Source organism: Lutra lutra, chromosome 3, assembly GCF_902655055.1.
Source record: "Lutra lutra chromosome 3, mLutLut1.2, whole genome shotgun sequence".
Taxonomy (NCBI): Eukaryota; Metazoa; Chordata; class Mammalia; order Carnivora; family Mustelidae; genus Lutra; species Lutra lutra.
In genome coordinates this window covers 43625550-43640999 of record NC_062280.1, presented here as the reverse complement: position 1 = coordinate 43640999, position 15450 = coordinate 43625550, and the positions used below count along the sequence as shown (strand labels likewise).

Genomic DNA, 15450 nt, shown 5'->3' with positions numbered 1-15450 from the left:
GCCTGTGGCTGCCATGCCCTCACAGTGAGTGACCCAAGGGCAAGGACATTCTTGGGTCAAAGTGTCAGCTGGGGACACTTCAGCATAAAAAGGTGAGGAACTGGAAGCTCCCACATGCTGTTGGCCCCCTGGTGGATTTCCATGACTTCTGGATTCCCTCTTTTCCTCTTGTCCAGCAAACTCTTCTCCTGAACTTCTAGTCCTCCCACAAGAAGGCCAAGAGGAGGCCTCCAGAGCCAGGAAGGCAGACCAGGCAGAGAACTCCTATCTCATGCTCCCGGTCTTGAGAGAGATATTTTCTTCTCCCTGTGGTCCTTGAGCCCTCCCTTTCCTCCAGCGATAGCCAGACCTAGAGAGAGGATGCCCCCCCACACCCAGTGGTGACAGGTCTAGACCACGTGGCCCATACTGGCCTACACATCGGGACAAAAAGAAGTTATGATGCCATTCGTGCCTTGGCATCACCCGCCAGGGGCTCCTCATTGGGCTCACAGCCAACAGCCTGTGGCCACGTGCCAATAGATCTTGCCCAGATGTGCTGGTATGAACAGCTGGAACAGGAGTCAGGTGATGGAGAGCCCAGCCAATTATGTTTCTATAGCTCATGGAAACCTATACTCCCAGTTAATAACCCGAACAGAGACATTGTGGTTGTTTGTGGGTGGTTTTTTGCAAACACATAGATGTGTAATAAATATAATAATTATGGGAGTCACCTTCACAAGGTGGGATTCAATCAGGATAAAGCAAACACGTACCACATCTGACCCCAAACCACAGAGCCGCTCCTGTGAAAGAAGGGAGGAGTGGGGAAGACGGGACGGACACAGAATTGAGGAGCTCTGGTGAAGCACCAGGGTCTGAAAATAAGAGAAGAGAGGGACTGGTGACCCCAAGTCCCAAATGGGTTTGCCATCCGAGGCCAGGTCACTATTCACTGCATCATGGAGATGGTTTCAGATTGAGGAAGGGACTTCAGAATGGGTTTTTTTGGATTGGTGGGGTGGGGTTTTGTTTTGTTTTTTCCCATATTTTTTTAGCATGGACTTTATATTTTAGAGCACTGTTAGGTTCACAGCCAAACTGAGTGGAAGCTACAGAACATTTCCACTTGCCCATGGAGGGCTGAGTGGACTCCGCAGGGAGGGAGGGCCCTGGACCGTGGGTGCCCCAAGCGTTGTCTGTCAGCAAGGAAGTGCAGACATTCTGTGGGCTATAAATCACCGTAAATACTGTGTCCATCTGCTCTTGTTCCCTGGAACGCTAATGGGGGTGGGCTAGGACCAGGGTCAATCCACAGGTATTAAAGGATTGTTAACCAATTTGGAAACACCAAAAGCAGGGAAGGCCTTGGGTGTGGCTAGATTGTGCCATGGGAAGTTGAGGATGGCCGTGCACATAGGCGTTAACCCCTTTGCTGCTCAGAGTCAGCTCAGAGGGCGGTTTCGTGTGACACCATTAGCCCTAGTATGGCTGAGAGCGAGCTGGGGAGGAGAAGGGCTCCAAAGGGAAGTCCAGGTGATTTGTAAGCCTGGTGCCTGCCAGCATTCAGACACCTACCCGTTGAATACAGCCTAACAATCAGCAATGACGTCAATGTCTTTCTGTGGCCAGCACGAACCCGATTCCCCTTATGGTGTCTGCCACAGTCTATCAACTGGACCTGTACGTTGGCTCCCTCCTGGTCCTCTCCTCTGCCTCAGTTTACCTTCCTTTCCATGCAGGATCAGCCCACCTGGGCTCCTGACTCTTTAGCACACCTCTGCGCTTCCTTTGAGTATCATTTATGGTTTTCCCAGCTGACACCCAGTGAGGACTTGAAGTAATTTCTGCAATCTCATAAAAGTTAATGCAAGGAAATTGAACTTTTAAATATTTTTAAATAGTGGAAATACAGAACAAAATGTGCTCACATTTTAAGTATTTAAATGGAATTCAAGTGACTCCAGTCTGGGAACATGAGCCTCCCCTCTCCCCAAGTAACCCACGGCTCTCCAACTCCTCCCCAGCCTGGCAGCAGCTCACTGCTGGCTGCCTCCTTGTGCCCAGCACCACCCATTCAGACAGAGAAACTACATGTTCTATGCAGGCAGGGACTATGTCTCTTGGACCCCAGACTGTCCTGTCTCCCAACACTGAGCTTGATACATCACAGCTTGATCTCACCACAGCAAATGGTTGGATGGATGGATGGATACGTGGGTAGATGTGTGGATGGAACAGGGGTAGATAAATGTATGGATAGACAAAGGAAGGGTAAATAGAAGGATGGGTGGGTAGATGTGTGGTTGGATGGTTGAGTGGGTGGTCCTATTCTGTTTGGTAAACTGAGACTCAACTATCGGGGAAAAAAATAGCTGGTTTTTTATCAGTTTCTCTAAGGCAAGTAAAGTAGAACATTTTCAGAGAGAACTTTCGAAGCTTCCAGGAGTCATTTGGACAAATCATATTGGTAATTCAAGCATGCCAAACACAAACAATTTTCATTGTGGAGCCATCATATCGTAACCCAAGAGAATCTCATTCTGACGGTGAATGTTTGACAGTGTTTCTTTAGAGATTGCAAAAGATCAAAGCCATCAAACTCACGTAGAAGGAGAGGTCTTTAATTGATCACTAGAGCACCCCCAAATTTGAAAAAACACTCGTTGGTGGAAGTCCCATCTTCATTCCAGAAGACAGAAAACTGAAACCCTGAAGTTAAATGTGATAGGATTAAAGAGCCCTCTACTGGCAGCTGAAGCAAACTGCCCGGTGGAACTTCTGAAAAGTTCAGTTATGAATTAATTACATCTAATTGCCCAGGACCTCAAACTATCTGTGGGTAATTTAAATGAAGGCTTTTCATTGCTAAATGAAAATCAAAAGAGCAAAGGATACCATTTTTCATTAACAAATTGGCAAAGAGTTTTTTATTGTTAATACTCGTTAAGGAGAGGCAGGTAGAAAAACAGATCCGCTTCTCCACGGCTGGAGAGGGTGTAAGCAGAGACTCTCCAGGAAGACAGGTTGGCAATGCGGGTGAAAACATGAACAACACAAGCCTTGAGACCCAGCAGCTACGGGTGTGGCCTCGTTCTAAGGAAAGCACCCGTCATGTGTCCCCCAAACTCATCGAACCATGGTTTAATTTCATAAGAAGGCAGAAACTGCCCAAAGGTTCAAAAACAGGAGGGTCGATCAATAAATTATGGGACTTCATGTTAAAATGATGTTGGAGAAGTAAATTTCACACTGGGTAAGCCAGAAGGTAATGCAGGAACAGTGTGAGGAACAAGCTGATTTGATTGAGGAACAATCTCATTTTGGCAAATACACACATCGAAGACAGTCTGTAAAGACAGGAAATGTTTGACGAGTGACTTGAATGGAGGAGGCAAAGAGTGTTGTCTCTGTGTCTGAATATGTATTCTGAAAATTATGTTAATGAATACTGCTCTTGCAATAACAATAAGAAAGAACCAAAATTCCACCAATTTCCATGTTTTCAAAGCTTAGTCTGTCCTCCCTTTGTATTTCTAACTATCTGTTGTCTCATAGACATGTAGCCTGCATCAGTAACCACCCATCCCTAATGCTCCCTGGAGGAGGAGGACAGCCTTTCTCCTTCTGAGGTCATCCTCTCCTGATTCCCCTCCCATTCCATGCCACCCCTGGTCTCCATGCACCCCCCCATCCTTCTGAAAGAATGTTCCCTGTCTCAGTCTCTGACCATTCACATCTCAGCCCCCATCACCCGGCTTCTGTCCCTTCCATGCCTTGCCAATGCCAGCAGTGACCTCCAGAATGCCAGACCTTCAGGCCAGCGCTGGCCATGGTTGCCCATTCTGCCTGCCTGGATCTCTGACCTCCTTGGGCTCAGGGGACAGCTCTCCCTTCTATGCCCTTTGTTCTCTCTGGTGCTGCTCTTACCCCATAGCCTGAGCCCTCCTGTTCCATCGGCGTCTTCACCCCTGACCCCATTCCATAGCCCACACTGGGCTTCTCCACTCTCGTCCTTCACTTGTGAGCCCCTGCCATCCAGTCCCACATGCCCACCAACCACATTCCCAGTTCCCCAGGAACAGCTGTCCAGCCTGTCATGCCTTACACACCTGCCAGAGGGATTTTTCTAGAACACGACTAGGATCAAAGTTCTTGATTCAAGTCCCTTACAGACCCTCCACAGCTTCCAGGATAAAAGCAAGCTCCGTAGCATGGTGACAGCTTCTGTGATGACTTTGTGACCCCATGCATCCCCACAACGGCACACTTAACCCTGTGCCCTGGCTCCTATCCCCAGCATGGCCAGTGTGTCCCCCTCTTCAGCTCTGTGATCTTCTAGAGACCACTAGAAATTCAGTCTGCTCTAAACTTTATCTGTGATCTCCATTCCTGGTGGCCTGTCTGACCCACTTTTCCCTCTTTCTGTCATTAGTGGTCCTTGCTGACACCCCATTTTCCTTGGGCCACCCTCACAAGCTTCCCTCCCTGCCCATGGACAGAGCCTTGAGGGCAGGGACCCCAGCACCAAGCACAGTACCTAGCACATCAGAGCTCCTCCAGAGGCACTAATGAAGGAACATATGAGAACAGCTCTCCTTCCACATCCAGAGCCAAAAACAGTAAAGCCAATCTACCCCTCCCACGACAACCCATCAACTATTTGAAAACAGCTCCCTTGCCACCTTGAGTCTTCTTTTCTCCAAGGAAAAGTCTCATCCCTTAGATGGTTCCTGGTGGGAGAAGCTGTCCGCATGGGAAGACCCAGGTTCCGTTCTCCCATCTCAGTCCAGAGCTAAGCGCCATCATCACCAGGTGTCCTCGGGCCAGCTCGCCACTGTGGAAGGTCAGGAAAATGGAAAATGCACACCCGGCAGGACAAGACAGTAATGGTTTTAGAGTTCTGTCTGGAATGGCAGGGCGCAGAGAAGGAAATGGGTTAATGAGATGCTTTTGACCAGACATCTTGTCTACCATGGTGACATGGCAATGTGACCCCTGGTTAATAGAAGAGCCCGGGGGCATCAGGCAGAGCCAGGTCTGACTTCAGGTTCCAACATTTCTCCAGTGCTGACGAGCGTGTTACCCCCCACTCAGTGACCTCATGTATAAAGGGGGGGGAAGCTGGGACGTGCTTGGCACAGGATGGGGCACATGGCAAGTGAGGATAGCAGTGAAGTCGTGGAGATTAAGGCTCTTTGCCCACAATTATTCCTTGTATTGTTATTGTTAAACACTCGCTGGGGAAATGTCTTCTTCATTTGATAAGTACTGAGCCCTGCCAAACCACGTCACCACCAAGGTCCTTTATGGCGCCCCGTGGGCCCCAAAGCAGGTGAACAGTCCCGTCAAAGCCATTCCTTCACAGATGCAGGTGCACTCTTACAGGAAGTGCGGAATTCCCCCACCAGCCCAATGGCGCAGACAAGTTCACAGGACAATTGTGGGCAGGCACGTTCAATGCAATGCCATGAACAGAACAATTTTAAACCAGGTACTGGAAGTGAGACTGCTGGTCTCAAAATTGTCCCAGCTAAGAAGACTCCTGCATTTCGGGACCATTGAGGTGGCTTACTTCGTTAGAAGCAGAAGGAGAAAAGTCCCACAGCAATTCTCGGTGCTCACATCTGCAACTCCCATTAAGAAAAGTGGGCTGTGGAAAAGCTGCCACTTGCCAAGTGGACATGGGAGGGGGGAGGCCCGCTGCCCCAGCGACCACACGATTTAGCCAAAGACGGGAGACAACAGTTTATGTGGAAACTGTTCCGCTGCAGCTTTCTGTTCCAAAGCTACGATTTTTCCAAGGGAGTGAAAAGAATAAGGTTTTGCCTTTGTCATTATAAAGTGTCTCTTTTCTAAGAAGCTTAAAACCCAGCATCTCATTTTCTTATTTTCTTTGGGGACTGGAAGTAGGGAAGCTTTGGACTTAAAATAGCTTTTAGCAGAACAATGCTTCCGTGGGCCCCGCCCTCTGCAGCAGGCCAGGGGCATTGTAAAGTAGAGGGGCGACAAGGAGCCCAGAGAATGGACAGCTGGGGAGGGGGTCCCAGGGTCTGGCTTGGGTACAGGAGGGAACCCGTGGACATGGCCATGCTTCCAGCCAACTCTGCAGCCTGCTTCTGCCACTCTCCAGCTGTGTGAACTTGGACAAGGTCCCCTGGCGTCTTTCAGCTAAGTTTCGCCATTTGTAAAATCTGGATGAGCAGAGAGGCACCTGCCTCCTAGGGCCATGGCGTGAATGAGTTGTCATCTAGTGGCCAGGGTATGGACTCCATGCTGCATCAACATTGGCCCCAACGGTGCATGTGCTGCCATGGGTGACACGTGTGGCCCCGGCTAGGCCCACGGCTGCTCACTGACTCACCGTGAAGGTCACACCCACCACATCCCCCAGGAGCTGGGATTACAATGTGCAATTCTGGATTCTTAAACTCTGTGGCTCTGTGTCTAAAAATTAAGGCCTACCAAACAGGGGTTGGCTAGTCTGCTTCTGTCCAAAAGTGCTGGTGAGCGTGGGGCTGTGAAGGCTCATGGCCCTGGACTCATACTGGCACCAGGATCAGGTTCCATGCACTCCTGTCTTTACGCGGGCATGATCTGCTCGCCGTGGCTCCTGATGCTGTAGGAACAGACGTGGCCACGTGCGCCTCGTGACTTTTCCATCATTTACTAAATGCCCGTCTTGGTTATCACTCACGCCAGCTGCATTGATGTTTTAAGATACATAAAAATAGGAGTACATAAGGCTCTATTTGCCGTGGCTGGAGACAGCTTTTATCTGGTCACGGTTTTGCACAAAGCACATATTGTTGCAAAAATACCCAAACTTTGCTATCGTGGGGGTGCTTTGAAGAGATTGTTCAGTGAGTGGCAATTATTCCCAGGCCCACAGTAAGTAAGGCCCAGCGCTGGCGCGAAGCCCTGCCCGCCATGGAGGGGCTCAGAGCCACCTTCCAGGCAAAACCTCGGGCACAAAGGCACAGCCGCGCAGCAGCGAACAAATGGCATCATGGGGGCCCCTTGTGCTGAAACAGCTTTTCTCACGATGAGCGAGTCTGAATGAACCTGGGAGCAGCAAGTAGGCGGTCATTAAACCCAAGGCCCAAATGCCCGTCGGTTTGCCGCAGAACGCGACTGGTTGATTTCAAGCCGAACCGATTCAAGGCTCCGGGTCCTAGGGAAGAACAGACGGTACCGGCATGTGGTGCCCCATCCTGCTGTGCAGGAGGGGTGCGGTCCTGCCCTGGAGCCCTTCTGGGCACCCCTACCCCCGAGAGCCATCTTGGGGAGCCATCGGGTCCTACTGTCTGTCAGTCCAAGAGAGAAATGCATTTACAGCCAAGGCTCTCCTTCTCCTTGCAGGTGGCCCGAGAGCTCCAACCCTCTGTGGTGTGGATAGGAGACACAGAAAAAACCTTCTACAAGAAAGTCCCCAGCGCAGAAAGGATGGTGAGGGATTCTTGATCTTTCTCCATTTGGCCTTTTCTTTCCCCTCCCCTCAGGGGACCCTTACCAAGGACTGTCTCCACTTTTCAAGAACATCTTCTTTAAGGGAGGAAGGGAATGAAGGGGCAGCTGTCTTTCTCTGCCCTCTACATGTCTGTATTTGAAAAACTTCAATAGTCTGATTTTATGAGGAGTAATTAGGGGAAAAAATGAAGGAAAGTATGGAAGGAAGGGGGAGGAAGAGCTTTGGACCCAAACATGTGACTCAGAGGTAAGAAACAATTCAGAAAATTTTTCTTGGTTAAAGCAAATGGTACACATAGGAGTTATTATTAGGATTTCCTATTGTTCATAATAATAAATAGCAAAGGCTTGAAATTTATGAACAAAGACCTTCGACAGAACTGCTAAGTGCCGGCGTTTGGGGGCCCCGGGGAGCGCCCTCTCAACAGCTTCCTTCCTTCGTTTCTCTCCTTTAGAAGGCCCCCCTCCCCCGAACTTCCCCCCACAAATCACCAGCAAATTTCCCACAAGTTAAAAAAAAATTGCAGATACACATGATTGTTATTCCACATCAATTTGCACCAAAGCAAATAGTGGTTAACTGTGAATTTCTGATTAAATTCATAAGGATTTTAATCACTTTCAATCCTTATGTATTATACATCATTTTTAGCAGGTAGAGATGATTTGGATAAAGAATGAAAGCTCCATCTTTTCTTCCCCAAATGAGCCTTGATTGCCCTGTCATTTCAGAAACTCTTAAAAGGACTCATTCATTATTAAATCCGGGAATCTGAGATTTCACTCCCTCTGCTGGCCAAGTTGCTACATTGACGAAAGTCCCTCCCCCTCCAACCCCACAGGAACACATGAAGGCAGGCGTTACTATGAGCCCGATCAGAAACCTAAAGAGACAAAGAGACCTCCGGGCATGTGTAATCCAAGGTGCCCCACACCCAACATCATCAGAAACCTTGCCTGGGGAGTAGGAGACGTGGTTTCGGGGCTCACTGTGCTGTTCACCTGAGCTGGCTGTGTGTGTGAGAGAGCAACTTAACCTCTCTGAGCATCCACTTCCTTAATGACTTAATTAACGGTTTCCAGAGAGCACAGCCTCCAGCTCAGCGCCCCCCCTTCTCTGCCATGCCTGCCCACAGGCTCTGGCTGTTCGTCTGTACCCCGGAGTCTGTGGGGAACAAGATGAATCCAAAATGCTCATTCGTAAGAGAGCCAGAGGAGCCCTGGGGGAAGGGCTGATGGTAGGAAATGAAATGCCTCACGGTTGGCAGACATCTCCCTCAGAGGGAGCCCTGGTGTAGGGCAGGCAGCCGGCAAAGGAGAGACAAGCACGGTGTCTCCAGGCCTCCCGCCTAAACCGGCCCCACTGTTGCTGATCCCAAGAGACTCAGCCCAAGCTCCGATTCCCACAAATATAGCCACGGGCTAGTGTTATTCCGGTAAGAAATGAAGGCCTTTGGTGGCAGAGTCTTTGCAGGGGACCAGTCAGACCTTTTTCTCTCCAGCTCTGCATTGCAACAGTCTGCCATCCCTCAAGGGAATTAACGGTGCTGAAGGGCATGAATCACACCCCTAGGTAATTCCCAGGACACCTGAGGGGCAACAAACCGAAGTGGTCCTTGGGTTCCCAAATGTCCTGAGCCATCCCAGGTACAGACAGGGCTATAGGAGGCATGAATACCCCATCTGGCAGGAGAGCATGGCAGCGGGGGTGATGGGGTGGGGATCATTGTGTGCGTCCTCTAGCTGTACATGGGAGCAGGTGTCCCCACTCACCCCCAAGTCCTGGGCCTGCCCCTCAGGCTGCCCCTGCTTCCTTCCTAGAGAGCTGGGGCCAGGCCTGGGCCACATCAGCTCTCTGTCCCCACACCCAGCCTCTGACTTAGGCTCTTACCAAGTCCTCCAGCCACCAGGGCTGGAGCTGCTGGAGCATCATTTTCCACCTGCCTTCTGAAGCTGGCCACCAAAAGCCAAGGGCATCCACAGGTGACAGGAACCCAGGAGGCATCACAACCAGCTTCTCATTGCTCACTCGACCACCCCTGGGCAAAGCCTACAGCCTTCCTTCTGCCATGGTCCATCCTCTGTCCCAAAGGCTCCACAATCCCAAAGACACTGAGGCACAGAGAAGGAAGTCCACCTGCAAAGAAACCAGGAGGCTGCCAAGCCCACCACCAACAACTACAATAGACAGCCCCCTCGAGACTGCCACCTGGATCAGAGGGATTCCAGAATCTCCCCTTGAAAAAAAAGTCTCGCTCACCACAGTGACTCACTGCCCCCTTGATGCCTCAACATTTAGATTAAGTCTCCCAAGGTCATGAAATGTATGAGGAGCACCCCGTCATGAGCAGCAAAGCAAAGAAGAAGTCCAGCCTGGGCACGATGGCTACTGAGCCTGGCTCAGCCTGGGAAGCTGAACTCTCTGGGGCAGGGACCGCAGGCCCAACATCTAGGACAGCTGTGAACAAGAGGAAGAGGTTCCCAGGGGCACAACTCCTATGTCAGGGAGGCTTCCAGCAACTCTGGGAAGGAAGCGGTCTTCTCCTGTTTTGCATAAGATGACAAAGTCTCCAACGGAGCCACAGCAGGTTGGGGATAGTGCTGGCACCCAGAAACACATTTGTCTGAACGCAAAGGCCAGGCCTTTCTCCACATCTGGACGGTGCTCCCAGCTGGGATGCCACTGAGTGCCAGGCATTCTCCCCTCCCTCGTGCTTCCGCCTACCATGTGGACACCCAGGTCCATCCTCCACATCTCCCCAGCCCACAGGCCACTCCAGACCACAGCCTGCAAGCTGCCTGTGGGGTCCTCTGGTCTTAGAGACGAGGTGCCCTGCTCCAGAATTCCAACACTCCTGCCCACACCTTCGTTCTCCCCCGTTGTTCTCAACAGCCCGGAAAGTCCTTCACCTCTAGACTTTCGGGAATGTCTGAGCTCCCAGCATGCCCCTCCCTCCCCACCACAAGCAGCCCCCTTCTCTTCTCCTCCTCCTGGGAGCAGAGCCCTCCTCTCCACTGGGTGCAGCTCACACTGCCAGGCAGTTGTTTGTGGACGAGGGGAAGGCAGTAAAGAATGAGACCAGACAGGCTGCAGCTGCATGTTCCGCACCATTACCCTTCGTCCCCCATCTAGCAGGAGCCTTTCCGACATCACGGTAGGCCTCCGAGAGGGAAGCTCGTGCTTTGTTGGAGCCGGCTGCAGTGGGGTTTTGGGGAGCTGACTACAGAACGGCAAATGGAAATTGCCGTGTGGATGTTAAGCAATAATTTGAAACTGCCCATGGGAATGTGGCCATGCGGGGGCTGGCAGGACTGGACATTGAGGCTGTGGCCATGGATGTTGCCAGGTGACTGTAGGGACATTGGCTGGCGTGATGGATAGGCGCCAGGGTCTCGTGCCTAATGGACAGGCCTCTGAACTGGAACAGGGGTGGCCCGGGTGCAGGGGAGTGCTGATTGAATGGACTCGCCTTTCATTTTCACCCCCTTCTAATGGGACTACACCGCTCTGTCAGCAAGGGTGTCACTCTTGCTGCAGCCCAGGATCAACATTTGTTATCAGAAACAGGCTAATGAAGTTCAGGGGTCCCTGCCATTTCCGGATGTGCACGGAGCAAGATCATCTGCCTTGGAACAGGCAGCCGGCCCCACCGTCACCATGGCAACCAGGCTGCTGGGGATGGGCTCAGACCACACAAGCAAGTCTCTCACCACACGAAGTGCAGTCTCCAGCTTCACTGGGGCCCTGGGGTCTGTCCTCCTTCCACCAGCCTTTGGGCAGCTGCCATGTGCACCTGGCACATCCCAGTCACCCCTGCCACCTGCTTTACTCTCCATCAAGCTTCTTAAAAGACCAGTCTGTTCTCATCGTCCCCACCCACTCCTCAACCCACCACTGTCTGTTTTTTGCTTTCCAACTCTGTAGAAACTGCTCTCAGAAAGTTTTTCTTTGACATCCATTTTGCCAACAAACACTTCGGTTCCATTGCTCTTCATGCCATGTTCGAGGTGGTTGAATTTCACCATTTTGTAAAACTCTGTCTTCCCTTAACTTCCACAGCCCTGGCCGCCTAATACCCCACCAACACTTTTTTTTGTGTCTCCTCCTTCTGTGTCTTCTGTCTCCTCGAGTTTCCATCCCAGGCCCCTGACCTATTTCTCTCACCTTGCCTTTCTTGGGCACCATCTCATGGCTTGAAAAATCACCCCCAAACCAATGACAGCCCCACCCCATCCCCAGCCCAGTGCTCTCCCCTGAGGCTCAGGTCCAAGCATCCATGGGAAACCTCCCATGGAATCTACAAAGCCTGCCCAAACCCTCCTCCCTCATGACCCACTCCCCAAAGTGCTGCTGCTTCTGCATTTTCAAAAGGTTAGTTTTACTTAAAACAACCATGCTTCAGGGGTGCCTGTGTGGCTCAGGGGGCTAAAATAACCATGCTTCATAAGAGGGCTTTGGATTCGCTCTGGTAAAATGAACCCTGAATATCACCAAACTTGCTGAGCCTCATAGAAGTGCAGTGGATTATTTCCTGACACAGATATAGATATTCTCATGAGGTCTCTTCTTCCAGAATCTCAGCAGAGGGCTTTCTTCAGCAATGTGGGGCCCAAAGGCAGTTTCTCAGAACTAAGTAGATGAAAAATTATCATTTAATATAACAGAAACTGATGGGAACTTTTTACACAGTCATTGTGTGCTCTGTTAGCAAATTGCTAGTTTCCTCCAAATTGCAAAGCCTCCAATTTTTCTGTCTCTGTCTTTTAAACACCTTGCTCTCCAGTAGAGAAGACTTGGCATTGGTTCCACCCACATGTGTATTTCAGAATAAGACACAATCATCCCTTAATAAGCACTTCATCAGACAGACACATTAGGCCATGCAATCCTCACAACATCCCTATAAGTTGGGCTCTGTGATTACCCCATTTCTCAGATTTAGGGACTAAGGCTCAGAGAAGTTGAGTCATCTGCTCAAGGTCACACAGCTGTTAAAAGCAGAACCAAGACTGTGATCAAATATGTCTGAATCAAAAGCTGTGCATTTAACTATTTGCCATATCATCTGCCTATTATTATGGAGTTTCTTCCTTGGGTATTTGTTTGTTTGTTTCTTTGTTTGTTTGTTTTTGGTGGAGAGGGGAGGGAGTTTGCACATAGCCTGGCCCCCAGGTTAAGTTCACTATCAAAGTTAAGCCCCAGCAAACACCCCTCCCTGTCCCAGGACAGCCCAGAGGCTGGGTCTGAGCAACGGCAGATTTCTGCAGAGACCTGGGGTGGGGATTAAGGAGCAGCCCCTTCATGAGCAGATCCTGATTCTCATTGTGAGAGCTATCCATTTCTAGGATTCCAGGAAGTCTCATTCCATCATCCCTCTCCTGTGCTTTCCCCTTTTAAGCTCTTCTGTTCTCCTGGGTAGAATCATGCAGGGCCATTGCTTCCTCCTGGGGCGGGGGCTGGAGCAGGCTCTGGATTCCTGTGGGTGCAGGCGGAGATGATAGGAAGATGCCTGGTGGTCTGGCCTCAGGCCCAGCTTCCAGGACTTATTTTGCTGTAAAAATTCCATCTCTTTCTCTGCTGTTTTACATTATAAAAAGTCTTCTCTAAACTGAATCCAACAACATAAAAAAAGGATTATACACCATGACCAAGTGGGATTTACCCTAGGTTTAACATTCAAAAATCAATTAATGTAATATACTATTATATCATTGGAAGAAAAGACAAAAACCATATCATCTCAGTACATGCAGAAAAAGCACTTGACAAAATCCAGCAACCCTTCATAATAGAAAAATCAATGACATAGGGAAAAAAAAAGAACTTCCTCCACCCGATAAAGGGCAACTACAAAAAATCCACAGCTAACATCATATTTAATGGCAAAAGACTGTATGCTTTTCCCTTAACATCACCTTTTCTCCCCAGTATTATATTGGAGGGTCTCACCTGGGCAATTAGGGGGAAAAAATGAAATAAAAGGTATCCACATTAGAAAAGAAGAGGTAAAACTATCTCTATTTGTAGATGCCATGATCTTATATATAGAAAATCCTAAGGAATCCACTAAAAACCATTAGGACTAATAAGCAAGTTCAGCAAGTTTGCAAGACACAAGATCCATACACAAAAAGCAACTTATTTCTATACACGTGCAATGATAAATCAAAAATTAAAATTAAGAAATCATTTATAATAACATCAAAGAATAAAATATTAGGAATAAATTTAACAAAGGAAGTACAAGATTTCGACCCCAAAAACTACTAAAATGTTGAAAAAGTTAAGGAAGAGCTAGATAAATGGAAAGATATATCAAGTTCATGGACTGAAAACCTTAATATTGTTAAGACAGCAATAATTCCCAAACTGACCTGCAGATTCAATGCAATTCCCATCACAGTGCCATCTGACTTACTGGAAGAAATTGACAAGCTGATCCTAAAATCCATATGGAAATTCAAGGGACCTCCAAAAGCCAAAACAATCTTGAAGAAGAAGAACAGAGTTAGAGTGCTGACACTTCCCAGTGTCAAAACTTACCACAAAGCTGTACCAGCAGGACAGTGTGGTGCTGGCATTAGAAGAGACATATAGATCAGCAGGATAGAATTCAGAGTCCAAAAATAAACCCTTACATTTACAATCAATTGACGTTTTGAACAAGGTGCCAAGACAATTCAATGGAGGGAGTATAGTTTTTCAATAAATGGTGCTGGGACAATTCCATAGCCATGTGCAAAAGAATAAAGTTGGATCCCTACCTCACACAGTATTCAAAAATCAAACCCTAATGCATCGAAGACCTACAAGGAAGAGCTAAAACTCTAAAACCTGTAGAAGAATATAGAAGCATAAATCTCTGTGACCTTAAAGCAATGATACCTTAGATATAACACTGAAAATATGAACAACAAAAGAAAAAATAAGTTACATCTCATCAAAGCTAAAAACTTTTTTTGCTGTAAAGGACATCATCAAGAAAGTAGAAAGGCGACCCACAGCATGGAAGAAAGTACTTGAAAATCATTGATCTGACAAGGGACTTGTGTCTAGAACATATAAAGAACTCTTACAACTCAATAATAAAAAGACAAATGACCCGATTTTTTAAAAAGTGGACAAAGGAGTTGAAGAAGTCAAGAAATGGCTGATAAATGCCTGAAAAGATGCTCAATGTCATCAGCCATCAGAAAAACACAAATTGAAATCCCAATGAGATACCTCTTTACATCCGTAAGGGTAGTTAAATTTTTTTTAAAAAGGGAAAAGAAAGAGAACAGAAGAACACATAATAACAAGTGTTCATAGGATGTAGGGAGATGTAAACCTCAGCCACTTAGAAAGAAGTCTGACATTTCCTCAAAAGGTTAAACATAAAATAGCTATATGATCTAGCAACTCAATTCCTGTGTGTGTGAGCCCAAGTAAAATGTTCATAGCAGCATGATTCACAAGAGCCCAAAGGTAGAAACAACCCAGACACCCATCAACTGATGGTGGGATGAATAAAATATGGCCTATCTGGACAATGGCTGTCACGCGGCAAGTAACCAATGCTGCAAGTATGAATGTTGCCACAGTATGGGCGAATCGTGAAGATACTATACAAAGTGAAGGAAGCCACAGACATGCGCGCACACCATATACCGGATGATCTCATTTCTCTGAAATATCCAGAATATACAAATCTGTAGAGACACAGAGTGGATAACTGGCTGCCTCAGTCTGGAGGAAGGGGTTAGGGTGGGAGCATTCAGTGACTGCTACAGGGCAGTCTTTTGGGAATGATGAAAATGTTCTAAAATGGACTGTGGCAACGTTTGCACAACTCTGTGAATATACTAAAAAACCACTCAGTTATACAGTTTAAATAGATGAATCATACAGTATGTGAATTCTACCTCTATAAAGCTGATATGGATACATCATAATAATATATATCTAATAATAAAATATGACATAACACAATACAATAATAATAAACACATACTTTA

General features: G+C 48.2%; 1 protein-coding gene across 2 annotated transcripts in view; it reads left to right on the top strand.

Annotated features, from left to right (window-relative positions):
• The window catches only part of IQCA1 (IQ motif containing with AAA domain 1), a 155616-nt gene that overhangs the window by 125615 nt on the left and 14551 nt on the right, over positions 1-15450 (top strand). For both annotated transcript variants that reach the window (XM_047722651.1, XM_047722652.1), the window contains exon 16: positions 7345-7431. In XM_047722651.1, the coding sequence (XP_047578607.1) occupies positions 7345-7431 (87 nt within the window). The remainder of the gene's footprint in view (positions 1-7344; positions 7432-15450) is intronic.